This window comes from Camelus ferus, chromosome 7, assembly GCF_009834535.1.
Source record: "Camelus ferus isolate YT-003-E chromosome 7, BCGSAC_Cfer_1.0, whole genome shotgun sequence".
NCBI classification, from domain to species: domain Eukaryota; kingdom Metazoa; phylum Chordata; class Mammalia; order Artiodactyla; family Camelidae; genus Camelus; species Camelus ferus.
Window position 1 is genome coordinate 40,727,098 of NC_045702.1, and position 19,546 is coordinate 40,746,643.

The 19,546-nt window shown below is 52.8% G+C and overlaps 1 protein-coding gene across 3 annotated transcripts in view; it reads left to right on the forward strand.

Annotated features, from left to right (window-relative positions):
* CRHR2 (corticotropin releasing hormone receptor 2) overlaps window positions 1-19,546 on the forward strand; it is a 46,749-nt gene that overhangs the window by 18,295 nt on the left and 8,908 nt on the right. For all 3 annotated transcript variants that reach the window (XM_032483772.1, XM_032483771.1, XM_032483770.1), the window contains 6 exons: window positions 11,281-11,366; window positions 12,620-12,729; window positions 13,142-13,259; window positions 15,179-15,332; window positions 15,849-15,909; window positions 17,406-17,478. In XM_032483772.1, coding sequence (XP_032339663.1) covers window positions 11,281-11,366; window positions 12,620-12,729; window positions 13,142-13,259; window positions 15,179-15,332; window positions 15,849-15,909; window positions 17,406-17,478 — 602 coding nt within the window. The remainder of the gene's footprint in view (window positions 1-11,280; window positions 11,367-12,619; window positions 12,730-13,141; window positions 13,260-15,178; window positions 15,333-15,848; window positions 15,910-17,405; window positions 17,479-19,546) is intronic.

Consider the following 19,546-nt stretch of genomic DNA (forward strand, 5'->3'; position numbering starts at 1 on the left):
CTTAGGCATTAGTAAGTATGGAGAATCGGCCACAAAACTACCAAGTGTGGATCATGTTCCATGTGCCAGCTACCTACCCCTGAGAGAGCTCTGCATACACGATCCCCCTCTTTCCCACCTCCCTAAGGCCCACTGAGATATGTGCTGCTCTTATGCCCATACTACAGATGAGAAAACTGAGGCTCAGTGCTGTGAAGTAACTTTCCAAGGTTATAATCAGCTCCCAAGCACCAGTGTGGGCAGGAGGATCCACAGCTCTCACTCTTAACCACCAGGCAGCACTGCCTCCATGAGAGACAGTTTGCAAGAAGAGCTTAGAGGGACAGGAAAAAAAGTCATGCTTTCACCCTGGAGGATCAGGGGGTGCTTAGGCCCCTCAGCGGGGCTTCTGGGGAGAGGTGGGATTTTAGCAGGTGAAAGTGTGGTGGGACCATGTTTTGCACCTTGGGACTGGCCAGTGTTATATAGAGCACAGGTAGTAAGAGAAAGAAACAGATGAGACCAGAGGGGTGGATGTTGGTCAGATGACGTGGGGCATTGCAGAAGACTTCACCTTCATTGCAGGAGGGAGCCTGGGGGAGCTTGTGAGCAGAGGAGCTCGGCTTTGGGGCGCAGAGTCTCTGGAGGCAGCAGGAGGGTTAGGAGGCTACTGTAGCACCCAGGTCAAATGGAGGCTGCAGGAGCGGAGGAGGGCATGGATGCATCTGTAATTGACAAGACTTCTGGTGGGACAGGGAAGAGGGAGGAGTCAGAGACCCACAGCCACAAAATGCTGAGCACAGTTAAGGGTATGTGGACTCTGAGGAGCTGGAGGGACATCTGAGTAAAGATGTGGAGCATGCAGCTGACTGGATGGGGAAAGCCCAGGAGAGCACCTTAGATAGGAGACAAGGTATTCGGGAGTTCTCTGACGTGTGATCAGCTAGCAGCTACAGGTAGCAAGTTTGGGAGACCAGGTCAGAGCCTTGATTATGCTCGCTGAGAAACTGTTTCCAGATGCAGCAATGGCCAAGGAAGGGGAAGAAACTCGTCCGTGATCACATATCCGAGTCTGTGGCAGAACCAGGATCACTGGTGTCCGAGACCTCTGCAGGGTTCTCCCCACCCCCATGCTGCCGTTTCAGTGGTTCAGTTTCTGTGTATCTTGTCATTTGACCTCTGTTGTTAACTCATTAATCGTTACACTCACCCAATGACAGAAATATAGTACCATCCTTACATTAGACGTGGGGAAATTGAAGCACAGAGAAGTTAAATGGCTCACAAAGCGACACAGCTTGTAACAGAACAAAGATTCTAACCAAAGCTCTACTGCCTCTCAGAAAGCAACTCTGCCAGGTTAAACAGAGAAGGAACTTGTTGAAAAGCTATCAGGGAGCTTGTGGAATCACTGGGTGGGTGGAGAACCAGATATGGAATCCCCAGCTGAGAACTCAGGGCAGAGCTGCTCAGTGAGAAACGCTGGCTCTCCCCGAGTGGGCCCTGACCACACCACAAGCCCTGGCCACTAGATGGGCCACATTCCTCCTGTCACCACTGCCTTGGGGTCTTAAGCTTCCTGCAGTGGCCCCCGGGAAGCTTTCTCCCCACCTCCATTTTCTGGGGCCCCACCTCACTGATTCCCTCAGGGCTGGTGCCTCTGTTGGGTTGGAGGGAGGGTGGAGCTTTGGGTCCCACACTCCAGGTCTGGCTCTAAGTTTGCCTGGAAGGTGAGGGCCTGGCATTTCAAGCTGTATGGCAGGAGGTGTTCTCTGCCTCCCCCGGGTTTCCCCGAGCCCAGATGGGAAGCAGGTTCAAACCCTGGACCACCCAAAACTATCATAAGGTCCACACACAGTAGAACCTGGGGCAAGGCCCACCCCCTCAGTGGGCCTCAGTCTCCCTGTCTGTTGGTGGGGGGGAGTGGATTAGCCCAGCAGTGGTTTGGCTGGAGGTGGGCACTGTATTCCATTTTCCCCCTACCTCTCACTCACTGTTCAACTCCTCTGCCCATCTCTGTGTGTGTGTCTCTCTCTCTGTGTCTCTCTTTGTCTCCCTGGCTCTGTCTCTGTTTCTATTTGTATGTGCGGTTCTGTCTCTGTCTCTGTCTATGGGTACTTTTTCTCTCTGTCTCTTTCTATGGTAAGTTGTTTCTCTCCCTCCCTCCTTCCCTCCATCTTCCCTCTCCAGTTCCCTTCCTCTCTCTTCCTCTCTCTCCCTACACCCCCTCTATCCCTGCTCCCTCCCAAATCTTCTGTCTCTCCCTTCCCCCATCCCTCATTCTATCTGCCCTGCTCTGCTACCTCCTCTTGCCTGTCCCTCCCGTCCTCTTGGCTGCAAAGGAGGGTACTGCTGCCTTGTGGACAAGATCATCTTCCTCCTGTGAAATCCCTAAGCCCAGCCCAGCTCCGCCTCGGCTACTAGGCCTCAGGCTCCCACCATGCCCTCCTGGGAACAGCGGGCCCATCAGTACTGAGGCATCTGTCAGGACAGGGGAGGAGACACCCCACCTAACCCAACCGCATGGGAAGAACTGCGGGTTCCCACTTCCCAGAACCCCACTTGAGAGACACACTGAAGCACTGATTGTGTTAAAATGGAAACACATACACTAGGTGGTCTCCAGCCACAGGGGCTGGGGTGATGAGAAAGGCTGAGTCCTGTCCTTGGGGAGCCCCAGGCTGCTTAAAGACCAAGCTCACAAAAACCAACCGTCAGGGATTGGAAAGGGGCTTGTTGGGCACCGGAGCATTCCTGGGTGGCTTCCTGGAGGGAGAGGGAGTGTGTATTGAAGGCCTTGAAGCAGTAGGGCATCACTTTTGTCGAGGAAGGCCTGGTGCTGGGATGGAGTCTCAGGGAGGGTCCCAGATGGATGGCCTATGGGTTGAGGAATAGAAGCTGCGACTCCAAGAACTCAGGTCTGCATCCCCAGTTCCCAGTGAGACCTGGTCTCACCCTGACCCCTGAAGCCCAAGGGTCTGCAGTTACCCTGTGTATAAGAACTGTTCTCTGCTGGGAGAGAGGGAAGGTGGGGCAGGCATGGCCACCACTGAGGGCTGGGTTGAGGGAAGGAGGAGGGAAGAGAGATGGAGCAGAAAAGGACACCGCTCTGGCCACCCAGATGCCTCAAGTCTTCCCAGGGGCCAGGCTTTCTCCCCTCCCCTGCTACATAAGGGTGAGAAATGACTGGCCCAAAGAGGAAAAGACACTTGCCAGGGTCACACAGAAAGCCAGGGCCCTGAATAGCCTCTGCTGGCTCTGGGAGCTTTTGGCCCACACTCAACCAATTTTCCACCTCAGCACTGGGGCTCAGACAGCTGAGAAGCGTAACAGTGGACTCACAGCTATTCCTCTGCCTGAAGACCCTTCATCTCAGGGAAGACCAAAGGTGCAGCCAACTCCTGCTTTTCCATCACCCCCTCCCCAGGAATCTCCAGTCACTTAATGGCCCTTTCCCTTCCCAGGCTCACCTCTTACTGGGTTTGTGGACATATTGCCCTCTCTCCACTAGAAACAGTGTCTTTGAAGATGCATAAGACCTGAGCTAGTTTTCCAGGGCTCCTGTTTTAGAGAGGGAGACAGATTCTTAAAGAGAATTTTTTTATATTGCTGTTAAGTGAAATAGCACAGCCAAGGCCGTAGGAGTACATGGGAGGAGGTTGATTCCAAAAGACGGGGAAAGCAAGTTGGGAAGACTTCGTGGAGGAAGTGCTGTGGAATGGGGCCTTGAAATATTGGGCCAGTGATGTGTCAGGTGGAAGGGAGACTGGGAACAGAGATGGAGATAAGAGGTGGGTAGAGGGAACAAGGTCATGGAGGCCTTGAATGCCAAACCAGGGCATGGGCATCAGTTCTGCTAGCATTAGAGCCCCCACTGCTTGTCCACAGCTTCATAGTGAGGACTGGAATACTCTGGAAGGATGCTGCTTGGATGCTGCAGGATGTACTATCTAAATCTACTCATTAAGTCAGAGGCTGCAGTATCCTTCCTGGCCCGCTCCCCCTACACCCTGGCAACTGCAGCAGAGCCTGGAAGCCCCACGGCAAAGTGCCACCCCTGGTGACTCTCAGGGACCACTCCCAAGGGCCCCAGATGCAGTCCCTCCACCTCAAACCAGGTGCTCCAGAGTCTGGCCGGGATTTCCTTTCACAGCACATGCAGTGGTGGAGCTCGGGGCCAGGAATAGCAGGAGGAACCCAGACCCAGCTTCAGGAGGTCCCATCTAAGTCCTGGCTGTGCCGTGATTCACTGAGTGACAGGCAGGCCTCCCTCATCAAGGCCTCAGTTTCCTTATCTGTGTGAAGGACACAGAAACATGCAGACCTCATGGGGCCCTGTCACGACTGGGAGACAGTGCTGCTTGGGGCTCCCCATGCACAGCTAGGGTACTGTCAGCAAGGAGAGCAGAGCGTGGCTTGGGGTTCGGAAGGAGGAGCTGTCATGTCCCTGGGATCATGGCCTTGAGGGTCCCTCCCACACCAAGGATGGTTGCCCTCGTTCTGGCCTTCTGTCATCCCCGAGAAGCACCACAACTCTGTGGCCTCTGTGTCCTGGGAGGGGGCTGTCTGTCTTACACTGAAAGGGTCTGATCCCCAAAGACCCCTGGAGAGAGGCAGCCCCGTGGCCCCTTCGGACCCCCATGTTAACAGGAGGACATAGGATCCTGCCAGCCAGAGATGTCCTCACTCCCCATCACTTCTCTGAAATTCTGATTAGGAGTCAGTTCTAATTCTACTCATCTCACTTCTGGGCAAGTTTTTCTCCTCTTTGGGCCTCCATTTCTCTGTGCAAGTGTGGGGTGAGCTGGATGAGATCTCGTGGCCCCCTTCCCCGACATCCGTTCGACAGCAGCTCCGCCTAGGGGTCCTTCTCCTCGCCTTCCTCCGCAGGCCGGCGTCATGGCGACAAGCACTGAGTGTTGCTAGGGATGACTGGGGGGAGGGAGTCCTGCACAATAGAGGCCAGAGCAGGGGTGGCGCCTCCTCCCACTTGCCCCTTCCCTGAGGAGGCCAACGATCCCACACAATGAGCTGGATTCCACTCACACCTCTTCCCTTTTTCATGGGCCCAGTGTGGTTTCCATTAAACTACCTTGTGCCTCCCTGCCTCAGTTTCCCCACTGTCTGCTCTGAGTGTGGACGTTACGCCAGCCATGCCTACTCAAGGACAGAAGGTCATCATGAGTGAAAAGTCCTTTGGAAATAGGGAGCTGAGGATTTGGGGAGGTCCAGAATGGACAATGGGGCCCCGAGAGCAGTGTCCACACAACACTGAAGAAATAGGAAAGGAGTTCCCTTCCTTCATCCCAAATGTCACAAGCAGATGGCCCTGGGGAGGGCCTTCCCAACCTGATGACTTTGCTGGTGATGACAGATTCTCAGTCTCTCAACCCAGCACTCCTTCTAGGGCAGGTTGGTTCTGAGCTTCGGTGAGCATCCCCAGCTTCCCCCACTTCCACCCCCACCAATACGCAGTGATCAGATCGAGACAGGACATGTTCAAGCAGGGCCCCAGAGCCAGCCCGCCTGGTTAGCTGCAGCGCATCTAAGCAATGCAGGAGTGTTGACTCAGGGAGACATATATTGTTTGGGAAACTCAGGGAAACTGTACTCTTGGCACATGATTGTGCCATGTTTCTCCAAATTGTCTTAACTGGAGGTGAAAAGCAATTAGTCATGCCCACAGCATCACTGCTTAGTCTGGGTGGTAGAGATTTTCCCCTGAAAAAGTAAGAAAAGAGACCCAAGGTGAAGGTCAGAGAGTTCCTAGCAAGGTCCCAAGCCAGACAGGAAGGAGATGGCTGTGTCTGGAGTAGTCCAACTCCAGGGAAAGGCAGTCGGGGGACTGAGGGTGGCATAGCTGGCCCCTCATGCATGTTCTGCTCTGGGGATCCAGACACTGCGTGGCTAGGACACTGCAGAGGGGGCACAGCTGGCTACATCTTCTGGAACACAGGGCGGCAGGGAGAGCCTCTCCCTTCCAGAAACACTGACTCCAGGTCTCCCATGAGCAAGTGTCTCCCAGGGCAGACACTGGCAATCCTGGACAAGTCTCTCCCTCTTTGGGCCTCTTTAGACCAAATGAGGGAAAAGTTGCCTCCTGACTCAGTTCCTAATGTACTTTCTTGCCTGGGATCTAGAGAATGCTAACTGCAAGTTTACTATTTCAGACAGACACCCCTGTGTCATGTAAGGCTGGATTTACAGCATCAGCAGTTCTGGTGGTGGGGCTCAGCTACCTGTGGCACGGGAGTGTGAGACTCTGGGTGCCTCCTGCATGTGGGACTGTTTGCATTCGCCACACAGCTTGGCAGAGCCTGGATGTCCAAGGTGGCAGACTGTCCTCCTGGCCCACTCCAAGCCTCTCATCCTCACTTGGAGTTCCCCAGTAACCTAGACAACAGCGCCACTTCAGTCCACCCTGAGCCCCTGTGTTCTCAGCTCTGGGTGGCCCTTAAGAAAGGGCCAGAGGAGAGGGTGACCTAGGCCTCTCCCCCACCCCACCCCACCACGGCTAGCTGGGAATGCATGGCCCCTTTACAGAAATCAGTGAGAGAATAATCCTGACCCAGCATGAGCTATGAGAAGTGAGTAGTTGAACCCTCGGGGGGCTGGAGCAGTCATGGAAGCAGCTAGAGGAGCTAGAGCCGAATCTAAGCCTTGAAGAGGGACATAAACTGGCCTGACCTTCTTGGGCTGGGCCCCGGGCCATGGGCTGAATGAAGACGGCGGAGGACTAGGGTTTAGGAGCTCTCCAAGGTCCCCCACCTGCCTATGTATAGTGGGAAGTGGGGAGTGGTATCATTCTGCTGGCCGCGGTACTGAAAGTTCTAAGCCTGCACAGTGGCTTCATTCTTTCAGTAAATTGTTGCTTCTGGCCCTTCCCATCTCCCTGCCAGCACCTTCCCACCCTCACTTCTTGTCATTTTCTTTCCAGACTTCTAGTGACTGCGTTGCTGTTGTCCCTTTACCACAGTCCTGCTCACTCCCCATGCCCAACCTGTCTCTTGCACTCTCTTCCTCATAACTACCACCAAAAATGGTCCCTCGTGGTCCTTGTCTCCCATACCCTGCCAGTTTGACTATGGGGAACCCCCAGAAGTGCCAACCTAGGGAGCACTTGAAAATGATGTATGGATGTGTGGGGTTGTCACAATGGCTCAAGGGTACCACTGCATTTAGTGGATTGAAAAGTCACACACAATGAATACATGACCCAACTGAGATGCCAGGAGCATCACTGAGAAGCAGTTTACATTACTTTTCCTGAGTGGGGAAACTGAGGCCAAGAAAGGCAAGAGTTAACGAAGGTCATTTAATCAGCCAGAGACAAAACTACAGCGAGAATATAGGCCTCCGTCTTCTCCCAGCCAAGCTCCTGGATCACTCAGGTGACTGCCCAAACTAGGAACTCTTATCAAAGTGTCAGCATCTGAACAGGAGAGAGCCCATTGTAATGGGGGCTTTCAACAGGCCAGGGCCACTCTGGGGACAGAGTCCTGGCACACTGCTGAGGATAGGGTCCAGGCTTCCCAGGCCACAGAGCCCAGGAAGAGAAGACCTTGCTGGCATCATCCAGACCTTAATGCCCCTGGCAGACTACACTTCACACCATTGGCATCGATCTTCAGTAGGCCACCAGTGTTGCTGTGGTAACAGGCACCCACCTCGCTGTATCCATCCCCATAATTCTGGCTGGACCACCTGCCCTCAGAATTTACATGCCCGTCTTCCTGTGGTTCCCAGGGGAGACTCTTTCTGTCTTACTTTCTCCTGTCCAGGGCTGTGCCAGGCTCAGCCTCCTCATTAGCCAGCTCCCTCAAAACCTGGGAACATCTGTCTTCCAGTCCCCTGGTGCCCAGTGTCTGTAGCCAGAGCCTCATTTCCAGGCATGGCTGGGGCCCCAGAGGAAAGCCCCTCCCACCACTACATCCCATGTCTCAGACCCTGCTTTCTAAGGTTTTGGCAGATCTGAGTCAATTTGATTCAACCCACATGTGCTCAGTGGCTCACTCCTGAGGGGGGATATCTGTTGACTCCAATATGGTCTCTGCCTACTTGTCTGCCTTCAGGGAGCTCAAGTTCAGTAGCAAAGAAAAGAAGGACCAATTCCAAAGAGATGAAGCCCATAGTGAGTTATGGCAAATGCCATAAAAGAGATTTTTCGTTTTTCAAGCTATGTGGTGCAATAGTGGACTGCAAAGTAAATTTAGTGGGTCATGACTAACATTTTTATATAAAACATTAGAAAAGAGTAGAAAGAAAAATATAGCTGTGGTCAAGATAAATTTCACTCTGCAAAACTGGATTCAGTGATATGAGGTGTGTGTATGTGTACGTGCACACGTGCACTGGACTGTGATGTGAAGTGGATGTGTTGCTGTAGTTCAAGGGCAATAGAATATGAAGGCCAATGTTTCAAGAGATGGGAAGACACAGAGGAGATGTTTAGAGGGGGGAAAAAAGAGATTGCTTGACACCTTGGATGTTTGGGAAGCCTCCAGGAGGAGGTTGCATTTAAACTGGAGGTTAAGAGATACGTAGAAGTTTGTCAGTGAGCAATGGGGGCGAGCGGGAAGGGTGTTTCAAGCAGTAGCTCACATGGAGCTGAGTATGTGCCAGGACTGCTCGTGCAAACTTCAACTGCGTGCGAAGTGGTGGAGATGGGACAGGAAAGTTAGGCTGGGGCCCGAGTGTCAAGGGCCTTGAATAGCACACCAAGAAAGTTGGACTTCATTCCCAAGAGTGATAAAAAGCTGATGATGGCTTTTAATCAGAAATCAGCATGGGTGGGGTAGAGTGCATGCTTAGTGTACACGAGGTCCTGGGTTCAATCCCCAGTACCTCCATTAAAATAAATAAATAAGTGTTAAAAAAATAAAAAAGAAATTAGCATTGCTCACTCTGGCAGTTGGGGTCAAAGGATAGAGAGTTGAGGGGTCAAGAGAAGCAATAGGGAGGCAAGATAGGAGGCAGTTGTGTTAATCTAGGCAAGAAGATTAATGGGCATGAAGCAGGTGGACTCCAGAAAAGGAAAGAGACAGAATCCACAGAACTTGGTATCACAGGGGCATTGATGTAAGGGACCAGAAAAGTCTCAACAACATCTCTATCCTGACCCCCTCCCATCTGCAAGCCTGCTCCATGGTCAGTACCACAAGATATCATACGTGGGAAATGAGTATTCTGAGTCCATGTCTTCAGGGAGCCCCACACTGATCAGAGACCAGATTCACACACCTAAACAATTAAGGCCAGGTCATGAGCAAGAGCTGGAGTGTGGGGCTCAGGCTGTCAGGACTGAGGGAGATGGGAGTGTTGGGAGGCTCAAAAGAAAGAGACCTGTGAGATGAGAGCAATCAAAGAGGCCTTCCTGGAGGAAGGAGCTTAACTGAACTTCGGGAAAGCTGGATAACATCTGTGAACACATCCATTGAAGATCAATTTTTCTGTCCTTTGAACCACAGCCAGGATGAGTGTCTGTCTCACCTCACCCAGGCCTGTCGAGATGGACTCTAAACACCCATTAGGAAGGGACTGTTCATTTTACAAAAGCACCCACCTTCCCAAGATGCCTTTACGCGGGTCCTTTTGGCTTCACGCCATATTCTGTCTTTTAGTTTACTAACATCACTGACCCTATGCATCAGATTCTCTTAACATACAAACTTTCTATTGTTCTCCTTGTGGAAGGAGAAAACCCAAGTGGGTAATTGGGTGCCATGGCCAGGGGCGAGGAGCTAGTGTCCTCATGTTGGGGTCGGAATCGGTCTCAGACCAGCACTGGCCTGATTGACTCACATCCGGGCCAGGGACCTGCCAGAGGCAGGACTTGCCAACAAGCGACAGGCCCAGGAGGCAGGAACAGGCCGGTAACAACCTGAAATTTGAAAAATCTATGAGCTCAGATCACCAAATTAAAAAATAATTAGGCTAATAGAATCTCCCCCATTGTTCCTGCTCTTCAGCAAGTGCTCCTTAATAATTCCATTGCTTTTAACTCACTGTCAGCTCAACGGAAGTGGATTTTTTTTTTTGAGTAACTTAATTATTTCAAAACTCATTGCTTCCAAAAACAATCTAAGGTTCCCCTCCAGCTCTGTGAGTCTGTGTCCTGTGAGCTATTTATTTTAATTAGCTTTATATTGTGTAGCTAACATAAGCCCCAAAGAAAACTCCACAAACAACTGCCCATTAGCCAGAGAGCCGAACCCTAGTACAAATTACCCCCAAACAATGGATCACGTAGAATTTGTAAGTAAGTGGGGGAGGTAAGATACATACAATGAAACAGAGCAGAGGCTGGCAAAGGGCTTTGGAGTTATCAGATGTGAGGGCTGGAGGTGGCACGGTGGGCTCCCTGGAGCGGGTGACCTAGAAACTAGATCTTGACTGTCAGTCTAGGATTTAAACAGAGCATAAGTGTTCCTTGAACTTTGTACATCCCCCTTCGATAAAACCTGTGCTTTTGCACATCAAACACTGTTGCTCTGAAATGTCCTTTCCCACATCATATTCCAGCTTTAACACAGAGGCAGGTTCTCAAACATTTAGAGATCACATGGTGGTCTCCCAGGCAGCTGCAGCTCTAGGTCAGCAGCACAGTCCTGTTTCCCCAGATCACCAACCTTCCTGTGCACCTCTCCCTCAGTAGCCTCGGGGTTGACAATGTAGACCCTGAAGCCAGACCTTCTGGGTTTGAATGTTCTCATCTTTGCATCCTTAGCAAGCCGCTTAATCTCCTTGTGTCTCAGTTTCCTCCTCTGTAAAATCGGTTCATGTTAGTATCTACTGCATGGGGTGGCTGTGAGGATGGAATGGACAAGCGTCAATAAAGCAGTTAGAAGAGGACCTGGTATGGGGCAAACCCCTGCTGTGTAAACGGCAGCTATTATGAAAACGGAAGTGCTGATACTGGTGGGAAAAGTATGGATCTCATGAGCAGAAAATGATTGAGATAAGGATGGAAATTATCCAGCGTGCTGAAAGCAGTGAGTCTTCAGCCACAACCCAGGGCTCACAGTGGCATTCAGTTCTGAATAAAATTAAAGAAAATGTGCAAAATGCTAGTCAAAGATTGTATCAAAAATGGGTTTTATCATGCCTTTTAGCTACCGTGGGTGATGTCTTTTGTACACTTTTCACATTAATGCCTTTCACATAAAGTTCAGACCTGCGTTGTGTGTTTCCTGGCCTAGAGAGGCTGAGATGTATGAACCTTATCCTGTGGACACCAGGGTGGCAGGGAGTGTTCTTGAGGAGGGGAGTGACCTGCCTCTTGGTACTTGGCATCTTTTGTAGGGAATGCCTACCGAGAGTGCTTGGAGAATGGGACATGGGCCTCACGGATCAACTATTCACAGTGTGAGCCCATTTTGGATGATAAGGTAAGTGGCTCCCACCTGCCTTGCCCCTGGTCCTTGTACAGGTAGTAGGACTCAGACTGAGCACAGAGGATCCCAAGGGTGGCAGAACCAGTCCTTATGTCACCCAACCACCACTTTTTTCACCTCTTGCCTCTGCCCCCACGTCCTGCCCTGTGCTCAGGGACACTGTGGTGGGGTACAGGAGGGGGGACGTGGAGCCCCACCTTCGGGAGAGCTTGGCTAGAGACGGACACAGGCAAGGTGGCACATGACATGAGAAGGGAATGAGTGACCTTGTAACCAATGCCCCAACATCTAACAGGCTGTGTGACTCCCTTCCACCTCTGGGTCTCAGTTTCCCCATCTGGCATTCTGATTGTATGACTCCACATGGAAACCATCCCCTCAATCCCCCTCCTCATTCGCCCACTATAGCCCCCAGCGGGGCTGGAACTTTTCCCCAAAAGAATTCCAAGTTCAGAGGAAAAACATTTGTCTACACTGAGAAAGTGATTATACAAAATGTGAGCCAAAAGGGGTCTGCAGTGGGAACCACAAGAGTGGCAAGCTGGATGGGTCATAAAGGACAGAAGGCGGTTGCCTCCAGCCCTCTGCCCTTACCGCTCCGTCTCACAGCCCCTCTGAGCAGTGGCAGACCAAAGCAGGGGTCGGGTGGCCGGACAGTCTGCCCCGGAAGGAAGAAGTTTTTTAAATTACTGCCTCTGTTTAGAATCGCCAGTGTGTGGTGATAATAAGAAGCAGAGTGACTTTTGTTTGGTCTTGACATTGTTCTTAAAATTGCTACAGACTAGGCACCCCCTCATTGCTGCAGCCAGGGCAGACCGATCCTGAGGCACCCCCAGACCACCCACAGGTCACTGCTTCTGAGACAGGAGGAGGTTGTCTCCATTGTACAGATGTCAAAACTGAGTCCCAGAGATAGAAATCGATTCCCCCTCAGTTGCTCAGCCCGCTAGGGTCTGAGCTGAGATGAAACACAGGTGTGGCAAACTCCCATTCCAAAATTAAAAAGAAAATAGTGTCTATATACCCACAGCTCTGGCACATCTCAAAATACGTCGTGTCCAAATCTGCCCCCAAATTGCACCTGGGGAGTCCTGACCACAGCCATTTATACCAAGAGTCACTCAGGGCTGAGAGAGCGCAGAGCCAGGTCAGGACACACAGCGTGGCCATCGCTAACGTGCCCAGCCCCACCCTCCACATGCCCCTGGCCTCCATCTGCCCACGTGTCTGTCTGTCTGTCTATCCAGCAGAGGAAGTATGACCTGCATTACCACATTGCCCTCGTTGTCAACTACCTGGGTCACTGCGTGTCTGTGGCAGCTCTTGTGGCTGCCTTCCTGCTTTTTCTGGCCCTGCGGTGAGTCCACCCTGCCCCTGCTTTCTCCTTGCTCTCCTCCCATGGCACCCGTTTCACCTGTCCCAGACATTCTCACCTCCACTCGGGGGATCCTGGAGCCAGGGAGCAAAAGGGGTTTGGGGGAGGTGCCCACGCACTGACCTCTGGCAGAGATGCAGGATGCATAGGGGGAGCAGCTCTGGGAGATCCATCCGTGGCCACTACAAGTGGGAATCTGGCTCCTGGTACAGCTCTGTCCTCACCCCAGTCTGAGTCTCTCCCTGAACTTGTTGGGGGGGAGGGGTACCAGATCTAGCCGACCCATAACCCTAGCTGACCCCTGACCCCTGCCCCAACTGAGCTCTGACCCCAGGTGCAGCCTGTCCCAGCTGACACTTGATCCTGGCTGACCCCTGACCTGGGCCTCCCACAGGAGCATCCGCTGTCTTCGGAACGTGATTCACTGGAACCTCATCACTACCTTCATCCTGAGAAATGTCATGTGGTTCCTGCTGCAGCTCATCGACCATGAAGTGCATGAGAGCAACGAGGTCACTGGGTGGAGGTTGGGGGCTGGGCCTGGGGGGCACTGGGTGTCCCCACCTCTCTTGCCCAGTCCTTAGGTGGGGACCTGGATCTGAGCTCACCTCTACCCAATCAGTGTCCCTCCAGAGCCAGGGGTCGGGGAATGGGGCCAGGCTGGGGCTTGGGAGCAGCACAAACCTGACACTAGATCTTGGTTTATTCTCTTCTGCTCTCCATCTAATGAGTTCAGCACCTCCCAAAGACCTCTTAGAGAAAGGGAGTCTAAAATTAACCTCTGTTTAGCTTTATCTCACTTAATTCCAAAGAGACACTTGGAATTAAGGGATTTTTTATATTTTTTATCCCTTTTTATAAAGGGATTTTTTCCCATTATACAGTCATGAAAACTGAGGCTCAGAGAGGTTAGATGACACTGTAATGATGCCTCTGCATCTGGACCACCAGGATCTTGAGCAGGCCAGCCACATGTTGCCTGCCAATCCTGGGTTTGTATCAGCTGCTAGTGTATTGTATCCAAGTCCTTGTAAAACCAGAGCCTAGGATGGGGCCATGCACAGAGTTCTTTGGCTCACCATTAGAGAGTGCTCAGTACGCTGTCTCTGGATCGTTTGAGCATGTACCCAGCCTGGTTTGACCCTTAACTTGGCCCCACATTGAGCTATGCCCCAGGACTAATGGAATTCAATCCAGTGTGGGTGCCCTGCAGCCCAGGTTGGCTTGTAGTAATAAAGTATTGTTATCTTGGAGAAAAAGCAGGGTTGGGAGGAGGGTGCTCTTTCAAGTCCCATCTCAGCAGGACTTTCTCAGAACAGAGGATACAGACAGCCACGTGGGGCCTCAAATCAGGCTTAGTTAGGACCATGGGGGAAAGCCATGGAGGCTGTGATCCGCTCAGCTGATTATCTGACAGCCAGGGCTATTAGAGCCAGACAGAGAGTGGCTGAGCTGTCCACAGGGGCCATCAGCTCCCCATCACGGGGCTCCTCTGACCACTAGTCCCCAGGTCCCAGCCTCAGCTCTGAGGGTGTCCTGGGGACGAACCCCTCGGAAGGCTGACCAGGCAGGGTCTGTTGATAAGAGCTCTGGCCTGAGGCCGGAGACCTTGCCGCTGTGGCTCCCTGTGCCCCTGGGCAGACTTGTCCTCTGCCTGCACCCCGGTCTTCCCTGTGAGGGGCGGGTAGCCCTGCTCAGAGGGACAGGAGCAAATTCCCCTCAGCTGAGAAGGCAAATGGCAACAACGTTTACTTCTGGGCACCTGCCTTTGCCGTCCTCCATCTCCTTGAACCAACTGGCAGGGTGGCATCATTATTTTCTCCACCGCACGGTGAGGTTCAGAGAGGTGCGGCCACTCGTCGGAGACCCCGGAGTTAGCGAGTATCCCTCCAGTGGCAGCAGTGCTGACACTCAGCCCAGGATCTCCTACACCCAGAGCATCACCTCCACCACAGCAGCTCATGTTCACAGCCCCTGGACCGTTTCCATCACAATTTCCTTTTAATTGACTCACTACTTCTTTTCTACATGAAATTTCATATCCCATCCCTAAATGGAAGCCGGTCTGACTCGCTGTGAATTGAAGGTGACACTCAAAAAAAAAGACAGTGAAAACACAAACAGGACTCAGTTCTAGCCTCTGCCTGAAGAGAACTCAGAGCCAGGATCCTTCTTTCTTTATGCAAAAGGGAGATTAGAAAGCCCTAGGGAGAAGTCAGGCACCCTGGTTCCAGGGGAGCCCGGCAGCTTCACTTAATCTGAAAAAGTGAAAGAGAAATGATGGGAGGAGGAAGCATCCCAGAATGTGATTCCAGGATATTTAACGCCATGTCCATGACCCAACCCAAACGGCCTCCCCTCCGCCAGCGCCCGTGCTGCGCACTTGGGCCCTGACCCTGGGCAGCCGCTGACTGCTGCCCACCCCGTGCAGGTCTGGTGCCGCTGCATCACCACCATCTTCAACTACTTCGTGGTGACTAACTTCTTCTGGATGTTCGTGGAGGGCTGCTACCTGCACACGGCCATCGTCATGACCTACTCCACTGAGCGCCTGCGCAAGTGGCTCTTCCTCTTCATCGGATGGTGTGAGGGTCCCGGGGGTCCAGGAGGGCCTAGTGGGAGAGGGTACTGCCAGCAGGGTCACTTCCCTTCATCTTGTGTCCAAGGACAGTATCACATTGCTGTCTACCACCCCTGGGACGGCCCAAAGATGCAGCCACTCCCCACCACGCTGGCGAGGGAGGAGCAAATTGTCCCTCCAAAAGGACATTCCACAAAGAGCCCTCTTCTTCTTGTCTGGAATGGCCAATCCAAAGACCTTTGTCTCTGGCTTTAAAAGAGAAGCTGGCCAGCTCCATTTCTCTATCAAAAAAATCTCAGAAAATCACGCCATCTCTCATCTCTCTGACCTGCTTGGAGGGGGTGACTGAGAGGAGGGGAGGGCTGAGGGCGGGGGTCTAGGGACAGGACCCCCTGGGGTCATGGATGGCCTGCAGTTGGATGATTGGAAACATGATTCAAGCCCCTTGTGGTCCCTCCCCCCTTTATTCTACAAGAGGGGCTCCTGACCACCTGTCTGTCCATGTCTGTCCTTCTTTCAGGCATCCCCTGCCCCATTATCATCGCCTGGGCCATTGGCAAACTCTACTACGAGAATGAACAGTAAGTAAGACAGGCCCTCCATGGGGGTCAGAGGGATGTTAGGACAAGTCAGCCCTGGGTTCCAGCCAAGCCACGGGGCAGGAATTGCAGCCACGCTAGGACAGATTCACTTTTCTGTTGTCCTTAAATTAAAAAGATTTCCCCAGCACCCTGAGATGCTCATGTGTCAAGTCAGCTTTGTTGCATCGAGCTAGGAATCATGGTTCCTTTAAACACCTGATGCTTGACCCCCTTGGCCTCCAGTAAAGCCTCCAGCCTAGAGTTGAATGGGGCAGGCCTGGCCTGGGGTATATGGAGGAGGGCAAGAGCTCCCGGCTTTCAGCCCAGAGCACATCCAAGGCTGTAACATTGAGCCTCTCACAGACGCCCCAGCCAGGTCCATGGGTGCGTGTTTTATTCTGGCATCCGAGTCTCTGCCTGGGGTGCAGTGTCCCATCTTGGGACCCTTTCTGCACCAGAGACTTTGAAATACTCAGCCCTTGGCCCAGATGACAGCAACTCTGGCCACGGGTCAGCCAAGGAGCGGCTGGGAAGTCAGGTGCCAACAGCTGAGAGAAGAGGGTACAAGGGAATGTCAGTCTCTGTATACAGATCTTAAAGGGGTCTCTGAGGCTGGAGAGAGCAGATGGGATTTTGGGGCAGGGGCGGGAATGGGGCGCGTTCCAGGAACTTAGCATTAGGAAGAACTCCTAATGATAAAATCTGCCCAAGAATAAGAGGGCTGCCTTGAGAGGTAGTGAGCTTCCAGTTACAGGGGGTGTCCAAACAAAACATAGAAACCCCGGTGCTGGGAGGCCGCAGGGGAGATTCCTACTTGCGGCAGTGTGCACTGGATGACCTCTGAGGTTGTGGAGGACACAGTCTGAATTTCCCAATGTCTGTGGGGCCCTTCCTCAGCTCCAGTAGGAGTTACTGGCAGAGCCAGACTGGGTCCTGGGCCAGCCCTTCCCCCAGACCCCGAGGCTTCTCCACCCCCCATCATCTCCGGAGAATAACCAAGCCTTCCGTAGCAGTGGGCTCCCTTCGCTGGGTGACTGAGGCCAGGAATCGGGCTGGGAGAAGGCTCCCACCTCCACATCTGCTGCTTTGTGCAGCTGAGTGCCTGGCACAAGGAGCGGCGGGTTGCAAGCAGTGCGGGAACAGGTGGTACGGGCAGTTGGGCCCTGAGCCTGCAATGGGGAGCCCAGCTCTCCCTTCACTCACAAGCCTCCTGCAGGTCCAGCCCTCTGGGCCCAGCAGTCTGGGATGGGTCGGGGAGCATGGAGGAGGAGGAGCCCCAGTGCCTGCCTCAGTCTGCCTGGGGAGACCAGACCCTCCATGTAAGGCAAAAGGTAGTCCAGGATTGTCAGTGGGGCTGTCTATCCATCCAAGCTTTTTGGGAAGGAGCAGCCATGGAGATTGAGTCTCAGAAAGGGTTATGCTGGAGGACCCTGGCCCCAAGTCTGCAGTCATCCCCAGGCTCTGGGTCAGCAGGCCACTTACAGCCTACTTTGCAGGTGCTGGTTTGGCAAGGAGCCCGGCGACCTAGTGGACTACATCTACCAGGGCCCCATCATCCTCGTGCTTCTGGTAGGTCCTCAGTGGGAACTGAGACAGGGTTGGGCACTAGGAGGACAGCAGAAGATTCACCCAGAAGAGACTCGGGTAGGATGTGGCCTGGAGCAGCCGCACCCCCCACCGCCTCCCGCACACACTGTTCACACCTCCCTGCTGCCTGGCACCTTGCTCGCTCCCAGCTCTCTCTTCCCCACACTCCATGCCTTGATGCAGCCTCCTCCCCTCTCAAGCCTTCATATTCTTTCTCTGGACAGAGAATGGGTCTGACTGGCAGATTTCTAGTGCCTCCGACATCTGGTGTCCCCTTGCCAGGTCCAGTGCTGAGAGAGCCCAGCGAGGCGGCAGCTGGTGGCAAGAGAAGGGTCTGTTCAGCCCAGACCTACATCTCCCTCCACCTGCAGCTACACCCCGCCCCCCAGGGCCCAGCCCACCGCCCCCAGCCTGGAGCCGGAGCGAATGATGTATAATGAGCAATTGTTCCTTATCCAGCTCCTCGCCCTTTGCCAAACATACTCGCATCTAAGGTATAATTGCCACCATGTCTTTGATCCACGACAAGCTTTAATTGAGGTGGAGTTTAAGTAGAGGCTGCATTCTGCAAAAACGAATCCATTATGTATCATACATTTAAAAAAAAAAAAAGCATACAAAAAGCCCCGTAAGAAATTGGCATTTATGTAAGACTTATTTCAGGCTTGATAATTTCAGTCTACTGTGTGTACGAGCTTCCTTAAAGGGCCACTCGCTCCTTGTAGGAAGATGGAGAGAGACTGCCATCCTCCTCTTGCACACAGCAGGTGCCTAATGGGGGTTTCTTTAGTCTACCTTGGAGACAATTACTGTTTACCTCTTTTTATTTCCTTATTCTCCCTTTTGTGACTTCTTCCTGGAATCATTTGACCCCCATCTTTGGAGTGTCCTTGATGTATATGAACCAGAGATGACTAGGAAGGTTTTTTACCCACTGCCTGGAATTCCACCATCAGGGCTCCATTCATTTCAGAGGCAGAAGCCAGTCCTTGACAGCAGTCAGTCAGGGGAATCATTGTCCTTGGAGTCTCAGCTGCAATGAGTCACTGACCCCCGCAGTGTGAACGGAAACCTCGTGAGACCCATCCCTTCCCCACCAGCTGCTAAGAGCCCATCCTGCAGGGAGAGGGCTTCTGAGGAGCCTGGGAGCCAGCCAAGGGGAGGTTGGCCTGTGTGTGGAGTGAGCCCCCTCTGCAAGGATGTTGAACAGCAGTGAGGAAATGAACAGAGAAAGGGAGACAGGCTTGGAGGGCCCAGTGCCAAGACCCAACTCCCGCCTCCTCCCCATGCCTCCTTCTCCGGTTCCACCGTCACCAAGAGCCCTGTGCTTGTCTTTCCCTTAGGACCCAGCCCACATCCAGCTATTTGCACTCACAGGGCTTCCAGGTTCAAAACTGAGCCTTCATTTCAGAAGCTCTGCCTTCGTTATTTCCAATCCTCACATCCTTGATGCTTGGAAGTACGGATGATGCTCCCCATTTCACAGATGAAGAAACTGAGAGATGAAACAGCTGCTCAAGGCCACCACTAATAGCTCACTGAGCTGAGACTGAAGGGCAGGTCACCCACCACCTCCTGCTGTCCTCTCCATTGGATATGAGCTCAGTGCCCCAGCCACCCGTGCCCTCCCCTAGTGGTTCACAGCTGTTTGAGAGACCCATGCTTATTTCTGGGTTCTGGGAAGTGAGTTGGCCGGTTGGGTTTGCAGGAGGCTGTTGTCACGGCCATTGGCATGGGGAAGGCATGTGACATTATGGCCCCCCCTTCTCTGCACCAGGCATGAGTTCAGTACTCTCCGTGGGTATTTTAACCTGTGCTGACCTTCCAAGACAAGCTTCATGGCCATCCCCACTGGACAGGAAAGGAAGCTGAAGCTCAGAGAAGTTAATTAAGCAACTTGCCCAAGGCCATGCAAATGCCAGTTTAATAGATGGAATTTGAGCTACAGGACAAGGACTTGGTGCCAGGTGTTCATATGGGAGGTGGTCCCAGGAAGCCCAGGGAGGAGCCGGAATAGAAGACAAGGAAGGGAGGAAACCAGCAAAGGCGA